Here is a 22,106-nt window from a genome sequence, read left to right on the forward strand (position 1 = left end):
TCGTATCCAATCCTATTGAATAGCTAATCTCATAGTTTTATCAAGCCAGAAAGATGAATTTGCTAAGGAGACTCTTTGTCTCCATCTTCATTCATCTTGTGTGCAGAATCTCTGATGAATATTCTTAATGTGGCTTGAAAGAGTGGCAAACTTCATGGTATCAGATTGAGAACATATAGTCGTCTGTTCATCATCTCCTCTTCACCGATGATAGTTTACTGATATGAAGGGCTGACAGGGATGAGAGTGCTGTCATTGTTGAATGTTTAAAATGCTAAGGAAAAGATTATGGTCAAGAGATAAACAAACTGAAGTAATCAATCATATTAAGAACAAAGGTACCAGATCCGATCAAAGCATAAACCAAATGTATTTTAGAGAAATAAAAAGAGGGCAGAGATGGGACGTATCTTGGCCTTTCGGAATGTTTCAAGGGATTGAAGAAGAACCTGCTGAATTTTTTACAAGAGAGTGGAGATGGGAGTTATCTTGGCCTTTCGGAATGCTTCAACGTATACCGGTTGGTTTGCAAAAACTCTTTCACATGAGCGAGAGACTCAATTAAAGTCAATCGCCTTAGACCTCCCAGTCTATGCCATCTCTGTTTTAAGCTACCTAAGGACCTATGTAACAAATTCACTAACTCTATTGTTGAGTTTTGGTGGAGCAATGGATCCAATCATAACAAAATATCTTATGTAGTGTGGAAAAGACTCTGCAAAAGGAAAGATGAATGCGGACTGGATTTTCATGACTTAGTCGATTGAACCAGTCCTTCTTGGCTAAATAAGCATGGCTTATTCCAGATAACCCCAACTCTTTAGTCGCCAGGGTATTGAAGAATAAGTACTACAAGAAAGGATCCTTTATGGATTGTGTCTTAGGCACAAGACATTCATTCGCTTGGAGAAGCATGCTCCATGGAAAAGATCTGTTGAACAAAACGATGGTTATAAGGTTTAGACAAATAACTGGAGCATAGTACCACCCAGACGCCTACGTGGATTTTACATTGTGTCTTGAAGCTTCTAGTTCCTAATATGGGTCTCTGGAATATGCCGAGAGTAAGACAACCTTTGTAGAGGAAGATGTATTGTTTTAAACCTGAAAACATAACGTCCCAAAAAAATATTCATGGGTCGTCCCTAGGGACATAGTGTACATAATATTGTAACATCCCGATTTCTGGTATATATAGAAATGGTTAAGAGAATTAATTTGGCTATCTATATCACTAAAGTTAACTTACTTTTTTCTGTCACACATCCGTTCAGAACTCCAGAGTTAAGCGTGCTTGAGCTGGAGTAGTAGAAGGATAGGTGACCTATCGGAAAGTGATTCGCGATACCGTGCGAATAAGGCTAAAATACAAAAAAGGTCGGGTGGTAATTGCAGGGCTAGTAAACAATGATTTCGAGTCTTGGAAAAATTAACGCACCGTCCGTCAGATGGGACCCACGAGCCGAGTGAGTGGGTGGTCTATTAACCGTGGACGGTCAGGGCGTTACAAATAGTATCCCTCTTTCCGAAAGAATGTTATCGAGTAGTATTTTAATTACTACAGACTTTCCTAAAAATTTGACACTTTGTGTGGAGAGTGTTGGCTGTCTCAAACAAGTTGTATTAAGAGGCATCCAAGTGAATCCGGCATGCAAGTTGTGTGGAGTTGGCTGAGAAACTATGTCATACATTGTTTTTATGTCAATTGGCACATACGATTTGGATGGCTGACAAACAACAACTACCATCCTTGGGACTTTCCACAAACTCTGTATTTTTCTTACATACAATTTCCCATGGATCTTATGATACATCCGGAAGGCTAGAAACTCATTGATTTTTTAGAAGATCAAATTAGCACATGCTGCAATTCTCAGAAAAGCAGAGGAGGATGCAACCAGGCCCGGCTCAAAACATATGTGGACCCAGTGCATAATCAAAAATTATAGGATCTTTTCTTGCACAGGTAAAAAATTTAGGACCCTTTCTTACAAAACATGAAAACTCTATGGCCCTCATGTGTAAAAGAAATTTGCAAAAAAAAAATATGGGGCCTGTGCAATTGCTCCATGAGCACACGTCCAAAGCCGGGCCTGGATGCAACGATCTGGTTTAATATCAACTTCCCTAATCAGGCTAATCTCAATGTTGCAAATGAAGTGCTAGTACACGAAAGATGCTGGTATGTACCACCAACTAGTTCGCTCAAGTTTATTATATAGGCACATCGTGGATCAATGGTTATGTGAATTGTGAAGCATCATGGATTTTACGTGATTGCAAAGAGAAGACCCTTATGCATATTCCTCTGGGAAGAGCCAAGAAGAGTTTAAACTGTGGGCCACCTTTTCAGTGGTTGACGTGTTCAATCAATGAGACTTGACAAGATCATCTTTGGATCATCGTTCCTTCTTGCTCGAGAATGCTTGCAGCGTCTGGTTCGTTCTCCGATTCACACCTTTCAAATGACATTGTTACAAAGCTGTAACAATTGCAAATTTGGAGCCTAGACTACGTGGTACCAGCAAGAAACTTTATTACCCTGAAGATTTGCAGAGAGTGTAACCACTGATCATAGATACCACTCCTGCATTGCACGGAATGGACCCAGATGGCTCCATCATCCAATTGCAGAAGAGGCATAGGTACCCTCACGCTGCTGTTTTTAGGCTATTTTCTTGTTTCCTTCATGGCTTCTGTTATTCTCCATTGCCTACCTACTGGTATGGGTTTGAATGTTGTTTTCACCTTTGGGTCCTATTTGCCGTGATAGCTATTAAACTCAGTGTTTAAAAAACAAAAACAAAGTAAACAGATAACAAATGCTTTCGAACCCCGTCTTCACCGGGTACATTATATCCGATTATTAAGGAAACGCAAACGAAAAATATCACTAGAGTAGTAGAGTGTGTAAAGATGAATCATTAGGAATAAAAGTCTCTAAAAGAAGTAGAAAGGTTTCAGATGAAGAAACAAATGTTATTATCCACTTCTCAGCGATTAAAGTCTGATTTCACCATCTTCCCCAACCTCTCCATCCTCTAACTCATCATTACCACCTCGACGACTACTCTCACGCTGCTCTTTCTTCTGTCTTTTATGCCGACTTTCACTGTCTGATTCTGGTGTGTTTGCGTGCTGCCAGGAAAACCATCTCTCTTAAATTTTAAACATCTTGTCAAATTTGAAGCTTAGCTGAGTCAGAACTGAGGTCGAGAGGAAGTACCTTTCTTGATTTTTTGCGATCATTACCATGTTTACGGGATGATGACTTCTTCGACTCCTCTCTGTCATCCCTATCAGAACTGACATCATCATCAGAATTGTGATGGCGTCTCCTATGTTTTCTGTCTCGATCTTTTCCTTTTCGTTTCTCCTCTTTCTGACCTTCACTCACATCTACATCACCATCCGATTCCTCCCTTTTGCTACTCCTCTCTTTTTCGCGTTCTCTTTCCTTTTCCCTTCTCTCCTTCTCCTTGTCTTTCCGCTTCTCTTTCTCCTCCTTATCCTTCTCTTTCCTACTCTGAAACTTCCACAACAGTAAAATCTTAGACACCTGTTTTCAACATACAAAAGATCATAAGAGTTTCCAATTACCTTTTCCTCATCACGCTTACGCTCCTTCTCCTTTGCTTTTTCCTGTAAACTTGTTATGTATTCCTCAAAAAGCCCTCTGCTAACATTATCATCTCCAATCGATCTGAAGAAATCCGAAATGGAGCCTTTTTATTCTCTTATTCAGGGTGTTTGCTAAGAGCTATGAAGATTCTTGTTCTAAAGCAAGAAACAATATACCTGTACTCTTGACTTTCTTCAACTAGTTGTTTGACATCTTCCCAATTTGAAGCTGCGTTTATTTCCTAACAGAAATAAATTTATGTTTAAACGTCCTAGAGAATTCAGAGAAAAGTAAGTCACCATGGGTAAGATATACCTTGAAAGTGCGCAAAAGATTGGTAAACTCTTCAGCCAAACGCTGAAACTTTCTGGCTTCTTTTTCTTCTTTTTCCTTCATCCTCTCAACCAAGTCATTATATATGAGCTGATATACAATGGAAATAGACACATTAAAGCCTATTCAACTGAGCTTTCAAAGAAATACCTTCACAAATCTTTGTTGTACTCGAGAAAATATTTTCAACGATTATTAATTCACAAATGTTTACATAAATCTCGTCAGCGACTAGTTGCGAAATAACAATGAAGTTGTGATAGGTTAAAGCATGCCATGAACAACAATTTAAACTCACTGGCTACAGAGAGAAGCAGAAGTTTGAACCAGTAGCTCATATAATTTTCGAATTCACACAATTTAGAAAACCGTTCATGTCGAAATGTTATCAGCTGAAAAATGTTACTTCTCACAACCGAGCTAGTACCTTTAAATTTATGTCTGATATTGGTTGAGAACTGAGATCTTCTGAAAGAGCAGATTTAAAATCTTCAAACATCCATGAGGAGACCATGGAAACCTATTAGAGAAATGGATTAGAGAAAAGTTTGGCATAGGAATAAGCAGAAATGCTAGCTAATCTTTTACTTACCTTCCTCGACTTCATCGCATCCTTTACGCGACTCTTGTCCTCGTGATACTGTCCATTAAAACAAAACCGGTTTAATTTCTCAACTATTAGATTCACGCAAAACTATAATAGTACAGCCATTGAGAAGTATACTATATCTACTCCAAATTACCTGCTTGTCTAATTCTTCCGTGATATCTTCGAACAAGTCTTTCGGAGTTGAGCCAGACAAATTAGATGCAACAGCTTGGTATTGAGGCAAGTCTCTTACCTGCTCAAAATAATAACTGAGCAAACGAATCCAACATAATTTTTTCAACAAAGATGTAAATTGGTTGTGCACCTCAATGCAATATTCCAACCAGTACGTCTTGGCTGTAAGGATGCCAGCAGCGACATGTTCTTCCAGTAGTGTACGAAATGCATCACGGTTTTTTCTTTCAGCGCGCCTAACATGTTCCTAGCTCGACATGAAAATGAAATAATTAGCTTTGGACTCCAGAAGAACAAATATGAGGTTACAATTCTTAACATCGACCTTACCTTCTCTACCCTCTTCAGCTCCTCTTCCTCCTTCTCCAGGTCATTAATGTAATCCTGGGATAACAAACATTAGAAAAATATTCTAGTGGTGACAGCCTGAATTTCTCGATGAAGTCACGTACCTCAAAACCAATCAAACGATCTATTTTTTCAAGACATGAGCATCTTTCATCATCCTCCAGTCTATCCTGAATTTTTCTCCATTGTGTACTTGCCTTCAAAACGTATTATATAAGACATTATGGAAAGGTCTATAACGCAAAATATTTGTAGGAATTAGTTACACAAACAGTTGTATACTTTGATATAGTCACAGGTTTCAAGAAACTTCCGATACTCTGCCATCTTCTGCCGATGTTCTACCACTGCCTTCTCTCTTTCCTGCAGATTAAAGGATCCATGATGTCAATCTAAAAATGAATTTGCCCATCCTACAAAACAAAACAAAAATATATATTCTCTATAGATGCTTCAAAAGCCATCATGCTGGCGCACCAGATCTATGCTCAGCCCCAATCTAAGTGACCACCAAAAGCCAATCTAAGTGACCACCAAAAGCATTAGCTTGCTATAATTATGTCACGTCTCTTATGATTATCCAAGGTAGAAAAGGACATTTGAAATGGTAACAACCAGCAATAATTATCCCTCTTGTAACACCTCAATGCTCGTTTCCATGGCATGGTTTGTTTATAAGAGCAAAGTATCTTATTAAACATCCAAACTGAAAAAAGCAAGATAATTACCTTCCTCTCAAGTTCCACAATATAATTGTCAAAAAGATCTTCACGATCCCTTGGGCGATCAACAGCTTTAAAACGCTCATCATTTTCAAACAAACTCAAAGCTTTGCTGGTGAGGAAAAAGTTTATATTAGCACATACGTGACATACAATAAAGACAAGAACCAACGATTCTTTCATTAGCTGAAAGCCAAACCTCCATTTCATGGATGATGATAATTCTTCACACTCCTGAGGTCACGAAATACCATTATAACACAGCTCATGAACCAACCGATTCTTTCATTAGCTGAAAGCCAAACTTTCATGGATGACTGATAATTCTTCACACTCCTGAGGTCACGAAATACCATTATAACACTTAAATCAGCTCATGAACCACACTAAACAATGAACACCGAACTTCTGAGTCCTTTGGTACATACCTCTAGCATCTTTACAAATTCTTCCCGCGCTTTCTTCTGTCTCCATCGCCTTTCCTCGGCTTCCACTTTTTTCCGTTGACCGAGATACTGGCACATTAGAATTGACAATCAGATATAAGCATAAAGCTACTGAAAGTGGAGATCTACCAGTGAGAACTGAGAAGTTGATTGCATCACAAATAAAGACAGCAATACTTTACAGACAGGGATATTTAAATGCATTTGCACATCATTCCTAAGAACCAACAAAATATATACCTCGTTAAAAGCTTGTTTCCGCTCACCGAGTGTCCTCAAAGCACCATATCTTTTATCATGAACAATCTCTTTCGTTGTCTACAAGGAGATGATATGTCGGTAATGATCAGGAAGAGAAAGAATACATGCCATATCTATTAATGGCATCCACAGTACCTGTTCCCATGTCCAGTCGGACTGAACATTTACAGATTCCAAAAGAGACTTGAAAGCAGCTTTGGCCTCCTAGAGAAACATAAACAACAGTGCAAAAATAGACGGATGGGTAAACGATTAGAATTTTACAAGAAACATAAAGATACAGATAACAGGAGGAGAAAATTAGGTTAAGAAAATACCTGCTTAGTAGCATACATCATCGGCTCCTCAACGTTTGCTTTGTCACCAGCAGGTGTCATATTGGATTTTCCATTCACCGAAATTTCCTTATAATCAACCTAACGAAAACATTCAATGTAATTAGAAAGCATATTCATGAAACAACCAAATCACCGCACGTACAGTAAACGCTGAATATATTTTTTTCAAAACTTGTACAATGTATCTATTGACCTCGATATACATGAAAATGAATTAGATAGCAGGGAAGCAGAACATATAGGACTACACTATTAGATTCTATGCAAGTCATTATAAAAAGGCATAGCAAAGTCATGCCTCATTATTTGGTGCTGGCGCTCCATCATTTGATTCATATGCCCCCTGAGACGATAAATTATCCAATTTCCTAGTAAGAAGAGCATACAAGCTAAATTCAGAGACGTGATAAGAGTGCATAATCATCAAACAAAACTTCCCAAACAAAATGGTACATTGCAGTAGCCTCAGTATCACTAGTTGCAGCAAACGTTGGAGTAACAGAAGCAACAGGGGGAGGACGGGTGACAGGTACAGCCAAACCCGCTGGAATAGGACTTGTAGAATGCCCAGGAATTGTTGAAGATGTACTGGGAACAACAGCGGTAACAGGAGTGCTAACAGCTAGATCAGACGAGGATGCAGTAATGCGGGATAGAGAGGTCGATTCATCTTCGGAATGGGACCTCTTTGCACTAGCTAATTCGGCTTGTTCCCGAGCTAACTGCACAAAACAACAATGCAGGTTTAATGTAGGGGGCCGCATTGGGAAATCTGCATATGAGATAAGTAAATTGGCAAACCTTTAAATCTTCCGGAATTGTCCACTTAGACTCCTTTGTAACCTTGTTATAATAATATCTGCATATTTTAAACAATAAATCAGTTGCAACAAAAGAGCATAAGCAAGAAATAAAAACCAGTGAAACTTAAAGATGCCTACTTCCTTCCTTCAGCTGTTGTAAATTCCTTCCACACAGTGGATGCATCTGCCCTCTGTAAAATGAGATTATAAGTTGCGACTTGCGAGAAACTATAAAATCATGCAAAGATAGGATAGATTTTGATGTATAAATTAATATTGTTTCCACAGAAACCCAAAACGTCATTAAAGTAATCGGATATAGCAGAAGAGAAAATTAAGATCTCTGTGCTCCTATATACGCATAGTAGCAATATGAACATGTCCACCACACGCCAGACTCAGGCTCCAAGACAGGAGTTTATCAGGTCTATCAATAAACTTGGTTTAATATAACCCCAAACTAATCCATCAGCTTCACGATAGCATTCAGATCTCATATTTCTTGAGTATGGTTCAATAAAATTGTCTTGTAAATCAAAAACTAGCAGAGAGAGAACAATACTCACTACACAAACAACAGGAATCCTCTGAAGAGATCAGGGCAAGGGTACTTTTGAAGTTCTATTATTATTCTAATAAAGAAAACGAGGGCAGAGAGTAAAAACTATTTCATTTAAAAAAATAAAAATAAAATACGAAAAAGAAGATCAGAAATAAATTAATCCATCGAGAATAATAAATCTGCAATCTGACCAACCTGTCTATAAATTTTTCACCAACATATTTACACAAGAAAAGTGAGAAACAGAGAAACATTGCTACCATTGGAACTAACTAAAAGTGAAAACTTATCAAATCTCACACTGAAAAGAAAAACAAATTAACATGGGTGCAAAAAATGGTCTGGCATCACCTAAGAGAATGCCAAAAGTATATTTGCCTGTTTTAAAAAGGTGAAAATGCCTGGCTTCAAATAAGCACTTAGCAGTCGTTACATCTCTCAGTCACCATGGAGTTTCCAAACCAGTAGAAAAGAATAAAATAAAACATTTTCCAGACAATGCATGCAACTGTTTACATCACTAGTGAAGTGGCACACGGACAAAAAGCACCTTCCATGATAGGCAGGATGAAAATCATCTTAGAAGAATAACTAAAGTCTTACCTCAAGTGGTGTCATCAGTTCAAGAGGTTTTTCCCAACTTGATTGTTTAGTCTGCTTGTTATAATAATACCTAGAAAAGATAAGTATCCATCAGATAACTGGAAAAAGTTTTTAGGTACCATAGATCCAAAACCATGTACGAAAATCCGCATGAAAAGTAATCAAGGGCATGGATATATGAAAAGTTCAAAAAGTGATTACGATCAATGATAATCAATTTGTAACGGGGGCTGCATGAATATAGACAAAAAGGAGGATAATCGGCCTAAATCTTAATCATTAGTTCAGTAATATACTTTCTACCATCAGCAGATGTATGCTCCATCCAGTCAGATGCAGATTGTGGAGTTAGATTTCCCTGTTATTGAACAAACACATAAACAGAAAAAAAAACACACACAACTGGTAAGTTAGTTGAATGGTCCGCATAAAAGAGATGGTGCATACATAGAGACTAGAGAAGTTTGATAAGAGTTCATCAATAATTGCCACATCAGGTAACTAGTGAGTGAGTATACATTTGATGATTTGAAAAGGTTCGGATGATTAGAGGTATCGATTTGAAAAGCTTGAGAGAAATTTTGGGCTCTCTAGAACAAAAACCCTAGGTCATTGGGAATTCCAGGTTCAGTGTCTGTTATTCATCCTTAAGAAATTAAATGAAACAGTTCATGTTATCAACCTTATCATCAGAGCTTGAGCTAAGTTAAGGTTCAGAGAAAATATACTCTATATACTAACATTTGCTATCAAGTTGGGGAACACTAGATATTATCTCAAGAAAGTAGGGAGGAAAGTAGTGAAATGCCATAAATGATAAGAGGTATATGTGGGTAGCCTCAATACAACTCAACATAATCTGATTGATTTCACAGTTAATAGGCATCAATACTTACTGGGTCAGTGGGAGTGGCTGGTGTCTGCTGAACAGGGGAAACAAGTGTTGTACTTTGAATAACAGGAGGAGCAGGCCAAGAGTTGGCTGCTGGTGGGACACTACCAGATGCATGCATGTGCGGAGTTGGTTGTTGCTGACCATAAGATGAAGGTGTAAACTACAAGATCAGGAATCCAGGAAAGTGAAAAGCGTATAAAAAGGGGTCATCAAAATACAGGAAAAGCAAGAAGCCTCACTGAATATGAAGAAGAAAATGGAGGTGGTCCAGATGTACCAAAGCCTACAACTGGAGGTGATGATGATGCAATATGTCCAGGCTGACCTGGTCTCACTGGAAAAAGCTGCTGAGAAAACTGACTTTGAACATTTGGTGGTACATGTCCGTAGGGGTGATGAAACGGCTGTTGTGAAGCTGCAGGAACAAATTGCTGACCTTGTTGCCCAGGAACCATCGCCCGAAACTGCTCAAAGAAAGACAAGAGTAAAGATTAAATCATAGAAATTCAGATCTTATCAACTTTTTCTTCATAGGTTTATTAAAACCTTTCCCTACATCAAATTGCTTAGAATCAAATTTCAATAGAGTGAATTCGAGGACTTTGCGTACCTGGGCACCAGAGGACTGAGGAGGATTGTTCGACATGTTCCAACAAAATTAGCTGCTGCCTCTCTCCGATTCGAAGCGAAAGGAACCCGAGAGTATGTATCGCTGACGACCAACTCTCGCCAATTTCCTAACCCTAATCAAATAATTTCGATGACCACGCGTTACATTGTGTGTGCCTTTACTGAATTTAAAACAGCAAGGAGTCTACATGTACGACTACAAAACGGCATGTAGTTCAAGCTTAATCTGTTTGAAGTGATTGTTTTGTTAGTTTTTTAGATTTTGGTTTCTGGTTTTTAGATTTTGGTTTTGGTTTTGGTTTTGGTTTTTAGATTTTAGTTTTTAAATTTTAGATTTTGATTTTACAGTAGATTCTAATTTTTTTGAAAATATGAATGGTTGTTTTAGCTTTTGGTTTTTGGTTTTAAATTTAGTAAGACTAGAGGGTCTTCCGGGCTACGCCCGGATTTTTCCTATAATATGAAGAAATTGAATTAAACAAATGAATTTGTTTTTATGAAATGGTGTTTATGCGGAGGCGAGTTCAATTAAACAAATGGCCTCTTACTCTCAGTCCTAATAAAACTGGTCAACAATAGTTTTTAAAATGTTTACACAAACCTTCTAAGTATTGTTAAGGGGATTATTTGAAAACATTATCTTCTCATCCATATTATATTTGTGACAAAATATTGATTCTTTTGACTGATATGATGTATAAAAAATCAGTAAAAACAGCGCATAGATAAACCGTTTATCATATTATTAGGAACAGATACTAAGGATTAAAACAAAAAAGCGGAAATTATAGATAAGATGGCAAACTTATTGAGGAATAGGAATATAGATGTGATTGGACTTTTCTAGATAGAGAACCTGCAATTATTTAAAAATAATTCAGTGAATATAATTTAAAAATAGAAATCAATTTATTTAATTAATAGAATAGGATGACGTACTTGGAAGTAGGGAGATGTCCATCATCAGAAAAAGAGTTTTAACTTGTTTTTATTCTGTTGATAGATAGAATAATGAGTATCAGATAAACGTGAATTATTAGTTAAATAAATATAAAAACATGTTTGATGAGATTTTGAATTTAAAATGATGACCAAAATGTTTTATTGAAAAGGTAAATATACATTTATACATATATGGTTAACTAATCAAAATCTTAGGATTTAGAGATAAGCGGTGGAGAATTGGGACTGAAGTTTAAAATGTTATTAAATAGAAATAGTATTAAAAATTGAAAATAAAAAAATAAAAATAGTTTCAAAAAGTATTATCAAATTACATATACAAAATTTGGAAAAAAATAGGAAAAAAAATTGGATTTTTTTTTTGAAAAGTTTGAATTAGAAAACATATAATCTAAAAATATAAAAAATTATTCATTTTTATTTTATTTTTATTTTTTTTGAAAAGTTCGAATTAGAAAACATATAATCTAAAAATATAAAAATTATTCATTTTTATATTATTTTTTATTCATTTTTATTTTATTTTATTATTTTTATTTTTTTTTACATATCTAGGGTATTAGGATCTTTTTACATATTAAATGAAACATTTTGGTCATTGTCATTGATGTGGTTTATTCTTGTGACCAAAACTTAGAATGATCTATTTAGGAGAATTAAACTTACTTTAATTAGACATATGATTTTAGATATGTTACATCTAGTAATTGCATATATACTTTTTGATTTGTTATTAACTTTAGTTATCATTTTGGTTATTTTCTTTTTATTGCTTATTAAAGATAATTTTTTAAAGTATATGAGTATATTATAGTTCTTATAGTAGAATATTGATTTGCACTAAACATTTTCTTGTTATCCGCTCCCATAGTGCAAAGAAATATTGTACTAATTCAATTTTTTCTAATTTAGCCCATATTTGCCATATTATTCTATAATATATTTTAAATGTGTATATTGTTATTGTAGTTATAAAGAAAGTGTATATGTAATTGGTGACCTGAGTATTGATTATGTTTCGTGATAAGGAAAGTGTATATTTCTCAATTATTCCGATTTCCATATGGTTGGAATATTTAAATATAATTATAAAATTTTTAGCACATCTAACATCTATGATTATAATGTAAACAATAAATAAATTTTAAAAGTATATATTTATCATGTGTAAAAACACATAATTATATAAATTAAAAAAAATATTAGAAAAATATTCATAGAATAGTACGTGAACACAAACTGGAATAAGATATGTGTTATCTGCAATTTTGACGCGGAGGGGGGGGGTTAGGAGATGGGTTCTCCATTCCGTTAATATCGAGAATCTTAGATTCAATCTGATTGTAAATTAGAAATTTGGAATAGGTAAAAACTTTTATTATATATTGTGTATGTTTATTTTGATAATCTATTATAAAAATATAAGTAGCTAAACGATTATAATCTTATGAACTTAGAAGCTAATTCCAATGATTATTTGTAAACTGATTTGGAGCATATGAGTGAAGAATAATTTTAGATGTTTCTTTGAGAGAACATATGAGAGAAGAATAGATTGTTTTGGAACATATGGGTTACGAAAGGTATACTATTGTTTCTTAATATCAACGGAATGAAGATGCTTTAGGATCTGAGTAATTAATTTCTTGAGGTTGACTTGATAATCAGCTGCTAAATTCATGCCCCAAATCACGATTGTTAAAGATTGAATAAATATACAACTTTCAAAGATGTTTGTCTTAATGATAATCACAAATCCTATATTAGTTCCAATGCGTATTAGTAAACAAAATCATGCGTATTACTAATATGCGTATTAATAAATAGAATAAGCAAAATGGCATAAGGAAAATCATATAATGGGAAACTGTATTCAAAGAAACAGAAAGACTCCAATGAACAAAAGTCTGAAAATAGAATTGGAGTGAAGGCAAAGTAATTGGGTAAACATAAAACGAAACTCAAACTGCAGCAAAAGCAATCACTGCATAAGAGGAGTGTCGAAGCTATATCAGCCACTCTTGCAGCGCTTGGCTTCAGCTGATTCAAGGCTCTCAGATGCTTGCCTAACTCTGTCACCTCCAGTCTTCAGGATATCATCAGACGTCGATGGAACAGCGTGTTCTTCTGAGGCCGCTATAGGCTGTGGAGCTGCTGGTGGGAGTATCTTTGTGACAGTTATGGTTTGAGTCTTCCTTGACAAATTATAATCTGAGACTTTCACAATAAATCTGTAAGTGTGCCCTATTGTATCAAGTAGAGCTTGCGGTACCGGCACGCAATGATCAGCTTCTACGCCCTCATTAGCCTAATGTCAAGAAAATATATGCAAGTTCAGATAACTTGGGCTATGTATAGGGCTAGAAAATATACGCAAGTTCAAATAACTTAGGTTTGAAATTACCTCAAAGTAACTGGCAACTAATTCTGATGCATGCTTCCCAGTCAGCTCCTTGCCAGCATCACCAAGAATGACAAAAACTGCCTGCTCACTCTTATCGTAAACAGAAATCCTCGTGAGGTATCTGCCAAGACAGGGGATTAGCTTCTAGTGGTGGAAAAAAAAACTGAATGAAACTATGTATACGACACTTACTGAGCAACGCCCGTAACATCACTTTTCCCACATTTCTTGTTGTTACAAATCAGAGAGCTAGGCCCTTTGACTGCCTTACTATTACACCCACCACATGAGATATAATACCAAGCAGAACCCCGAAGAACATCATCTATAGTCGCTGTGCATTCAAACCAAGCAACCTATCATAGTGAAAATAATACAAACTCTATTAATTCACAAGCATAACACAGTGAATATGAATACAGAACAACTACTGTACCTTAGCAGTCTCTTGTTTGATGTAGGCGAAAAGTTCCTCTAGAGTCGCTGTCTCGGGCTTGGTAACAACCTCAGCATTAATCTTATTAGCAAGATCTGAGTTGGAGCTCAGCCTATGAAAAATGTGGAAACCAAAAGAATGTCAGAACTGAAGTCACAGGAAATGCCAAGGCAGAAGTCAATGGAAAATATATCGGAATATAAAAATGCCTACCATCCAAGATAATCCCTGCTAGGCTGGACATCGTTATCCATAAACACTCGAGATGATACCATCGAAGTGAGAGCAAGGGTTCCTGTTCAGAACACATGAATTCATTATTACCAACCAAATGCGTAAGCGATGCAATAATAGGATTCAAAATGAACACATGAACACATGAACCGTCTCACTTAACAATACAAAATAAGAGACTTCATACAGTTCAGTTAAACCTACTACAGCTAGGTTCTAGTTGAGGACACAACCAATTACGATAAACGATGAGAGACAATAGAATCTAAATGGCCTTACACGATATAATAATGTCACATTTAATCCCAATAATACAGTGACTTAATCCGGTTGTTTAGTGAAATGCTAACCTCCAAGATGTTTAGGGTTTACTGTGGTGACCAACAGAACGCGTGGAGAGCTTCCATAAGATTTGAATTTCTCGCAGAAGTCAGATGCGGCCTTGTCCCATAGATAAAGTTTCATCACCGGTCCACTGCATAAGATTTAAAGCATGTGTTAAGCATAACACACAAAAAAGCCGTATAATATTTAGAAAAACTTACTCATGTGTCTGAACATGAACACATAGATGTCGCCTCTCAGCTATGTCGACTTCGTCGAGGACCATATGCTCAGTGATAGTCTGCCCATTCACCAACTTCATATGGCCAACATAGTCTGAGATAAAACAATAACGTATGAATAATATTCATTGGATATGGAAATAACTTAAAGTTTTAAGTATAAAGATCAACAATGCTCACCATAAAGATCAACTTTACGGTCACAGTTGGCCTGAAACTCCTCGTAGCTATGGAATCTGAATCTATCTTCGTGAATTAGAACCGGAGGGTTATCAAGAATCGATAAGTCAGAATTCCAAGCGAATGTAACGGTGGCGCTATGATCTGTAACCCGATACTGAGCCTTGTTCCTGGAGCCGAAAAAATTCCTCAGATTATAGACAGAACCTGGTTCCAGTTCATACAACCCAACCCGCCCAGCAGGAACAAAACCCTGAATAACAGTTCCCTGTAAAACATTTGTAATTGTCGATTAGTCAAAATCTTACAATATATCGAGCATTATTAAAAAAGGAGAAAGAGTAGAAAGAGTAGTAGAAGATTCGCATACGAACCTCTTCGTCGATAAGGATCATCTCCTGTCCAATGAGGGTTTTTTGTGCTTGGATTTCGAGCCTCCCATAAATGAATCAGTCGAACCTCAAATCGGCTTCAGTTGGGCCGAGTGAAACATCTCTGAAGAACATCACTTGATCGCCATGCGCGGAGGAGGGAGCGGTAGAAGCGTTTGGCTTCATCAGAATGGCAGATGAAACAGCAGACTTCCCGTTAGGTTTCATCACCATGGCGGAGGATGCGGTGGACTTCCGGTTTGGCCTTGCATGCGCGGAGGAGGCGAGGGTCGTCTTGTTGGTCTTGCGGTCGCTGGAGATCGAAGAGCTTCTTTGGGTTCCATTGTGTTGCTTGTCTGAGAAAAGCTTTTCAATTTTGATCGACATAAAAGCAAAGAGAGAGATTTATACTCAGAAAAATGGTGAGGAAGTTGAAAAGAATGCATTGAATGAGATGAATTAAGGTTTGATTAGGGGAGTTAGTGGTGAAATCATGAGTTAAAACGGATTCGGAGAGGAGAGTAGGGGAAGATTTGGAAGTCGAAAGGGGAGATCGGCGTGTTCACCGTAACAGAAGAGAGAATGATCGAGAGAGCTTTAGAAGAAGCACTAATCAAAAAAAAGAAGCCCAAATCAATTCCGAAGAGAAGAGGCTCGAGAGAGCTAAGAAGAAGACTTAATCAACTAATGTTGGGTTGAATTAGAAGCCCAAAATCAAATAAGAAACCCAAACCAAGACAAATGACATGTCTAATTCTTGCAATATTACTGGTTGAATTTTTGATCCAACGTGGCACACTAAGGAGGCTGCATATTGTGCTTTTAATAGAGTTTTGATATTTAATAAATTTTTAATTGTTTTTTTCAGTAGTATTATTTCTATAATAAGTAATATTTTATTAATTTTAATCAATTTTAGGTACAAGAAAAAGGGGAATTGCCAAAAATATCATTTTCCTTATACCACTTTTTTCAATTATACACTAACCAACTATACCACCAGATTTTTAATAGGAAAATGACCACTATGTCCCCTAATTAATTAAACCTAAACTAATCAATTACTAAAAGCTTTTATCTAAACCATCGATAAAAAAAACTCATCTATATCTTCTTCCTCGATGTGAGAATCCGGCGAGCTCCGGCATAGGATGAAAATCGGATATGTGAGGCGAGAATCCGGGGAGCTCCGGCAAAGGACGACGATCGGATATGTGAGGCGAGAATCCGGCGAGCTCCGGTAAAAGACGACGATCGGATCCGTCGGTGATGGTGAATCTAGTCCCTGGCGTTCTCCTCAAGCACATGAACACCGGCGTCAAAATCGCCGGAGAACACATGTCCTCTCTCTTACAAGTCGTTAGCATCGTCTCTGCTCTAGCAGGAGGTGAGCTTTTCCCAAACTAAGGCTTTTATCTCAAAGTCTCAGACTCCTCACACGCTACTTACGTCTCTCTCCCTGATGAGCACGATGATTTGATTCTCAGCGATAAGCTTCATCTAGGTCAGTTTATACATGTAGACATAGTCGAATCCTCTTCCCCTCTGCCTATTCTTTATGGTAGACAAAGTCAATCCCTAATTCACCTACGAGTTGTTACTCGCTGCCTACTTCTTTTGCAAAGTTTGCTGATGGGGTTAAGAAGCAACAGTACGTGAAGCTATAGGTGTTGTCAGAGAGAGGGAGGTCTCCTTGATGGTTTCTTGGCCTTTCGAAATGGTGCTGTGGGCGGCGTAGTTCCTCACGGTTCAAAAGTTATGGGTTTTCCAAAGTTAGAATCGTTTTAGATCCAAAAACAAAATAAAAAAGGGGTGCAACACGAGGACTTCCCGGGAGGTCACCCATCCTAGTACTACTCTCGCCCAAGCACGCTTAACTGCGGAGTTCTGATGGGATCCGGTGCATTAGTGCTGGTATGATCGCACCCGTTAGTACATGACTCGCGATTCCATATGTCCTTTCGTTCCGACAATTCGAGTGGATGGCGTGGGACCCACAAGATTTGTTGGCATTTTTTTTTCTCGAACGAAAGTGCGTCGAGATTGATGTAGAACACAACAACAACAACAACAACAACAACAAACACTCGAAAAAACGCATCGCGACTATTTTACGCTCCGTAAATTTCAGCAGCCCGTTTGAGGGTCAAAACGGCTGAATTTGGGGCCGAAAAATCGCGACGTCCTTTAACCGCCCTTGATGGTTTCTTGGCCTTTCCGAAATGGTGCTGTGGGCGGCGTAGTTCCTCACGGTTCAAAAGTTATGGGTTTTCCAAAGCTAGAATCGTTTTAGATCCAAAAACAAAATAAAAAAGGGGTGCAACACGAGGACTTCCGGGAGGTCACCCATCCTAGTACTACTCTCGCCCAAGCACGCTTAACTGCGGAGTTCTGATGGGATCCGGTGCATTAGTGCTGGTATGATCGCACCCGTTAGTACATGACTCGCGATTCCATATGTCCTTTCGTTCCGACAATTCGAGTGGATGGCGTGGGACCCACAAGATTTGTTGGCATTTTTTTTTCTCGAACAAAAGTGCGTCGAGATTGATGTAGAACACAACAACAACAACAACACAACAACAACAAACACTCGAAAAAACGCATCGCGACTATTTTACGCTCCGTAAATTTCAGCAGCCCGTTTGAGGGTCAAAACGGCTGAATTTGGGGCCGAAAAATCGCGACGTCCTTTAACCGCCCTTGATGGTTTCTTGGCCTTTCCGAAATGGTGCTGTGGGCGGCGTAGTTCCTCACGGTTCAAAAGTTATGGGTTTTCCAAAGCTAGAATCGTTTTAGATCCAAAAACAAAATAAAAAAGGGGTGCAACACGAGGACTTCCCGGGAGGTCACCCATCCTAGTACTACTCTCGCCCAAGCACGCTTAACTGCGGAGTTCTGATGGGATCCGGTGCATTAGTGCTGGTATGATCGCACCCGTTAGTACATGACTCGCGATTCCATATGTCCTTTCGTTCCGACAATTCGAGTGGATGGCGTGGGACCCACAAGATTTGTTGGCATTTTTTTTTCTCGAACAAAGTGCGTCGAGATTGATGTAGAACACAACAACAACAACAACAACAAACACTCGAAAAAACGCATCGCGACTATTTTACGCTCCGTAAATTTCAGCAGCCCGTTTGAGGGTCAAAACGGCTGAATTTGGGGCCGAAAAATCGCGACGTCCTTTAACCGCCCTTGATGGTTTCTTGGCCTTTCCGAAATGGTGCTGTGGGCGGCGTAGTTCCTCACGGTTCAAAAGTTATGGGTTTTCCAAAGCTAGAATCGTTTTAGATCCAAAAACAAAATAAAAAAGGGTGCAACACGAGGACTTCCCGGGAGGTCACCCATCCTAGTACTACTCTCGCCCAAGCACGCTTAACTGCGGAGTTCTGATGGGATCCGGTGCATTAGTGCTGGTATGATCGCACCCGTTAGTACATGACTCGCGATTCCATATGTCCTTTCGTTCCGACAATTCGAGTGGATGGCGTGGGACCCACAAGATTTGTTGGCATTTTTTTTTCTCGAACAAAAGTGCGTCGAGATTGATGTAGAACACAACAACAACAACAACAACAACAACAAACACTCGAAAAAACGCATCGCGACTATTTTACGCTCCGTAAATTTCAGCAGCCCGTTTGAGGGTCAAAACGGCTGAATTTGGGGCCGAAAAATCGCGACGTCCTTTAACCGCCCTTGATGGTTTCTTGGCCTTTCCGAAATGGTGCTGTGGGCGGCGTAGTTCCTCACGGTTCAAAAGTTATGGGTTTTCCAAAGCTAGAATCGTTTTAGATCCAAAAACAAAATAAAAAGGGGTGCAACACGAGGACTTCCCGGGAGGTCACCCATCCTAGTACTACTCTCGCCCAAGCACGCTTAACTGCGGAGTTCTGATGGGATCCGGTGCATTAGTGCTGGTATGATCGCACCCGTTAGTACATGACTCGCGATTCCATATGTCCTTTCGTTCCGACAATTCGAGTGGATGGCGTGGGACCCACAAGATTTGTTGGCATTTTTTTTTCTCGAACGAAAGTGCGTCGAGATTGATGTAGAACACAACAACAACAACAACAACAACCAACACTCGAAAAAACGCATCGCGACTATTTTACGCTCCGTAAATTTCAGCAGCCCGTTTGAGGGTCAAAACGGCTGAATTTGGGGCCGAAAAATCGCGACGTCCTTTAACCGCCCTTGATGGTTTCTTGGCCTTTCCGAAATGGTGCTGTGGGCGGCGTAGTTCCTCACGGTTCAAAAGTTATGGGTTTTCCAAAGCTAGAATCGTTTTAGATCCAAAAACAAAATAAAAAAGGGGTGCAACACGAGGACTTCCCGGGAGGTCACCCATCCTAGTACTACTCTCGCCCAAGCACGCTTAACTGCGGAGTTCTGATGGGATCCGGTGCATTAGTGCTGGTATGATCGCACCCGTTAGTACATGACTCGCGATTCCATATGTCCTTTCGTTCCGACAATTCGAGTGGATGGCGTGGGACCCACAAGATTTGTTGGCATTTTTTTTTCTCGAACAAAAGTGCGTCGAGATTGATGTAGAACACACAACAACAACAACAACAACAACAACAAACACTCGAAAAAACGCATCGCGACTATTTTACGCTCCGTAAATTTCAGCAGCCCGTTTGAGGGTCAAAACGGCTGAATTTGGGGCCGAAAAATCGCGACGTCCTTTAACCGCCCTTGATGGTTTCTTGGCCTTTCCGAAATGGTGCTGTGGGCGGCGTAGTTCCTCACGGTTCAAAAGTTATGGGTTTTCCAAAGCTAGAATCGTTTTAGATCCAAAAACAAAATAAAAAAGGGGTGCAACACGAGGACTTCCCGGAGGTCACCCATCCTAGTACTACTCTCGCCCAAGCACGCTTAACTGCGGAGTTCTGATGGGATCCGGTGCATTAGTGCTGGTATGATCGCACCCGTTAGTACATGACTCGCGATTCCATATGTCCTTTCGTTCCGACAATTCGAGTGGATGGCGTGGGACCCACAAGATTTGTTGGCATTTTTTTTTCTCGAACGAAAGTGCGTCGAGATTGATGTAGAACACAACAACAACAACAACAACAAACACTCGAAAAAACGCATCGCGACTATTTTACGCTCCGTAAATTTCAGCAGCCCGTTTGAGGGTCAAAACGGCTGAATTTGGGGCCGAAAAATCGCGACGTCCTTTAACCGCCCTTGATGGTTTCTTGGCCTTTCCGAAATGGTGCTGTGGGCGGCGTAGTTCCTCACGGTTCAAAAGTTATGGGTTTTCCAAAGCTAGAATCGTTTTAGATCCAAAAACAAAATAAAAAGGGGTGCAACACGAGGACTTCCCGGGAGGTCACCCATCCTAGTACTACTCTCTCGCCCAAGCACGCTTAACTGCGGAGTTCTGATGGGATCCGGTGCATTAGTGCTGGTATGATCGCACCCGTTAGTACATGACTCGCGATTCCATATGTCCTTTCGTTCCGACAATTCGAGTGGATGGCGTGGGACCCACAAGATTTGTTGGCATTTTTTTTTCTCGAACAAAAGTGCGTCGAGATTGATGTAGAACACAACAACAACAACAACAACAACAACAACAAACACTCGAAAAAACGCATCGCGACTATTTTACGCTCCGTAAATTTCAGCAGCCCGTTTGAGGGTCAAAACGGCTGAATTTGGGGCCGAAAAATCGCGACGTCCTTTAACCGCCCTTGATGGTTTCTTGGCCTTTCCGAAATGGTGCTGTGGGCGGCGTAGTTCCTCACGGTTCAAAAGTTATGGGTTTTCCAAAGCTAGAATCGTTTTAGATCCAAAAACAAAATAAAAAAGGGGTGCAACACGAGGACTTCCCGGGAGGTCACCCATCCTAGTACTACTCTCGCCCAAGCACGCTTAACTGCGGAGTTCTGATGGGATCCGGTGCATTAGTGCTGGTATGATCGCACCCGTTAGTACATGACTCGCGATTCCATATGTCCTTTCGTTCCGACAATTCGAGTGGATGGCGTGGGACCCACAAGATTTGTTGGCATTTTTTTTTCTCGACCGAAAGTGCGTCGAGATTGATGTAGAACACAACAACAACAACAACAACAACAACAACAACACTCGAAAAAACGCATCGCGACTATTTTACGCTCCGTAAATTTCAGCAGCCCGTTTGAGGGTCAAAACGGCTGAATTTGGGGCCGAAAAATCGCGACGTCCTTTAACCGCGCCTTGATGGTTTCTTGGCCTTTCCGAAATGGTGCTGTGGGCGGCGTAGTTCCTCACGGTTCAAAAGTTATGGGTTTTCCAAAGCTAGAATCGTTTTAGATCCAAAAACAAAATAAAAAGGGGTGCAACACGAGGACTTCCCGGGAGGTCACCCATCCTAGTACTACTCTCGCCCAAGCACGCTTAACTGCGGAGTTCTGATGGGATCCGGTGCATTAGTGCTGGTATGATCGCACCCGTTAGTACATGACTCGCGATTCCATATGTCCTTTCGTTCCGACAATTCGAGTGGATGGCGTGGGACCCACAAGATTTGTTGGCATTTTTTTTTCTCGAACAAAGTGCGTCGAGATTGATGTAGAACACAACAACAACAACAA

At 39.2% G+C, this 22,106-nt stretch overlaps 2 protein-coding genes and 10 non-coding genes across 16 annotated transcripts; all 12 read right to left on the bottom strand.

Annotated features, from left to right (window-relative positions):
* Positions 1-2,788: 2,788 nt before the first annotated feature.
* On the bottom strand, positions 2,789-10,502 carry LOC111213818 (pre-mRNA-processing protein 40A). Of its 5 annotated transcripts, none has more exons than XM_048743220.1 (27): positions 10,328-10,501; positions 9,957-10,181; positions 9,719-9,853; positions 9,119-9,180; positions 8,823-8,892; positions 7,796-7,848; positions 7,656-7,713; positions 7,308-7,576; positions 7,153-7,222; positions 6,834-6,932; positions 6,652-6,720; positions 6,496-6,573; positions 6,238-6,324; positions 6,009-6,043; positions 5,816-5,921; positions 5,370-5,450; positions 5,192-5,284; positions 5,070-5,123; positions 4,870-4,986; positions 4,699-4,797; positions 4,548-4,595; positions 4,383-4,475; positions 3,938-4,045; positions 3,799-3,863; positions 3,601-3,703; positions 3,227-3,526; positions 2,789-3,138 (listed from the first exon to the last, which is right to left on the bottom strand). In XM_048743220.1, the coding sequence occupies exons 1-27, from the start codon at positions 10,361-10,363 to the stop codon at positions 3,001-3,003; spliced, it is 2,751 nt and encodes a 916-aa protein (XP_048599177.1). In that variant the 5' UTR covers positions 10,364-10,501; the 3' UTR covers positions 2,789-3,000. The 5 variants fall into 5 exon arrangements, with proteins under 5 accessions (XP_048599177.1, XP_048599176.1, XP_048599175.1 ...); XM_048743219.1 differs by having other exon boundaries at positions 3,227-3,532; XM_048743218.1 differs by having other exon boundaries at positions 9,719-9,877.
* Positions 10,503-13,106: 2,604 nt separating this feature from the next.
* Positions 13,107-15,540, bottom strand: LOC106414418. The gene is made up of 9 exons (XM_022707937.2): positions 15,505-15,540; positions 15,131-15,398; positions 14,930-15,044; positions 14,735-14,859; positions 14,364-14,445; positions 14,151-14,262; positions 13,907-14,070; positions 13,715-13,835; positions 13,107-13,618 (listed from the first exon to the last, which is right to left on the bottom strand). Exons 1-9 carry the CDS (start codon positions 15,523-15,525, stop codon positions 13,322-13,324), a joined length of 1,305 nt encoding a protein of 434 aa, XP_022563658.2. The 5' UTR covers positions 15,526-15,540; the 3' UTR covers positions 13,107-13,321.
* Positions 15,541-17,310: 1,770 nt separating this feature from the next.
* Positions 17,311-17,429, bottom strand: LOC125579469. The gene has a single exon (XR_007317530.1). It is a non-coding gene; the product is annotated as a 5S ribosomal RNA (ribosomal RNA).
* A 386-nt stretch (positions 17,430-17,815) lies between these two features.
* Positions 17,816-17,933, bottom strand: LOC125579595. The gene has a single exon (XR_007317655.1). It is a non-coding gene; the product is annotated as a 5S ribosomal RNA (ribosomal RNA).
* A 388-nt stretch (positions 17,934-18,321) lies between these two features.
* LOC125579588 lies at positions 18,322-18,440 on the bottom strand. The gene has a single exon (XR_007317648.1). It is a non-coding gene; the product is annotated as a 5S ribosomal RNA (ribosomal RNA).
* A 378-nt stretch (positions 18,441-18,818) lies between these two features.
* LOC125579577 lies at positions 18,819-18,937 on the bottom strand. Its single transcript, XR_007317637.1, has one exon. It is a non-coding gene; the product is annotated as a 5S ribosomal RNA (ribosomal RNA).
* A 385-nt stretch (positions 18,938-19,322) lies between these two features.
* Positions 19,323-19,441, bottom strand: LOC125579696. Its single transcript, XR_007317751.1, has one exon. It is a non-coding gene; the product is annotated as a 5S ribosomal RNA (ribosomal RNA).
* Positions 19,442-19,824: 383 nt separating this feature from the next.
* Positions 19,825-19,943, bottom strand: LOC125579716. The gene has a single exon (XR_007317771.1). It is a non-coding gene; the product is annotated as a 5S ribosomal RNA (ribosomal RNA).
* Positions 19,944-20,331: 388 nt separating this feature from the next.
* LOC125579590 lies at positions 20,332-20,449 on the bottom strand. Its single transcript, XR_007317650.1, has one exon. It is a non-coding gene; the product is annotated as a 5S ribosomal RNA (ribosomal RNA).
* Positions 20,450-20,828: 379 nt separating this feature from the next.
* On the bottom strand, positions 20,829-20,949 carry LOC125579597. Its single transcript, XR_007317657.1, has one exon. It is a non-coding gene; the product is annotated as a 5S ribosomal RNA (ribosomal RNA).
* Positions 20,950-21,338: 389 nt separating this feature from the next.
* On the bottom strand, positions 21,339-21,457 carry LOC125579727. Its single transcript, XR_007317782.1, has one exon. It is a non-coding gene; the product is annotated as a 5S ribosomal RNA (ribosomal RNA).
* Positions 21,458-21,845: 388 nt separating this feature from the next.
* On the bottom strand, positions 21,846-21,964 carry LOC125579476. The gene has a single exon (XR_007317536.1). It is a non-coding gene; the product is annotated as a 5S ribosomal RNA (ribosomal RNA).
* Between the last annotated feature and the right edge of the window lie 142 nt (positions 21,965-22,106).

The sequence above is a fragment of the Brassica napus genome, chromosome A10 (assembly GCF_020379485.1).
Source record: "Brassica napus cultivar Da-Ae chromosome A10, Da-Ae, whole genome shotgun sequence".
Lineage (NCBI taxonomy): Eukaryota > Viridiplantae > Streptophyta > Magnoliopsida > Brassicales > Brassicaceae > Brassica > Brassica napus.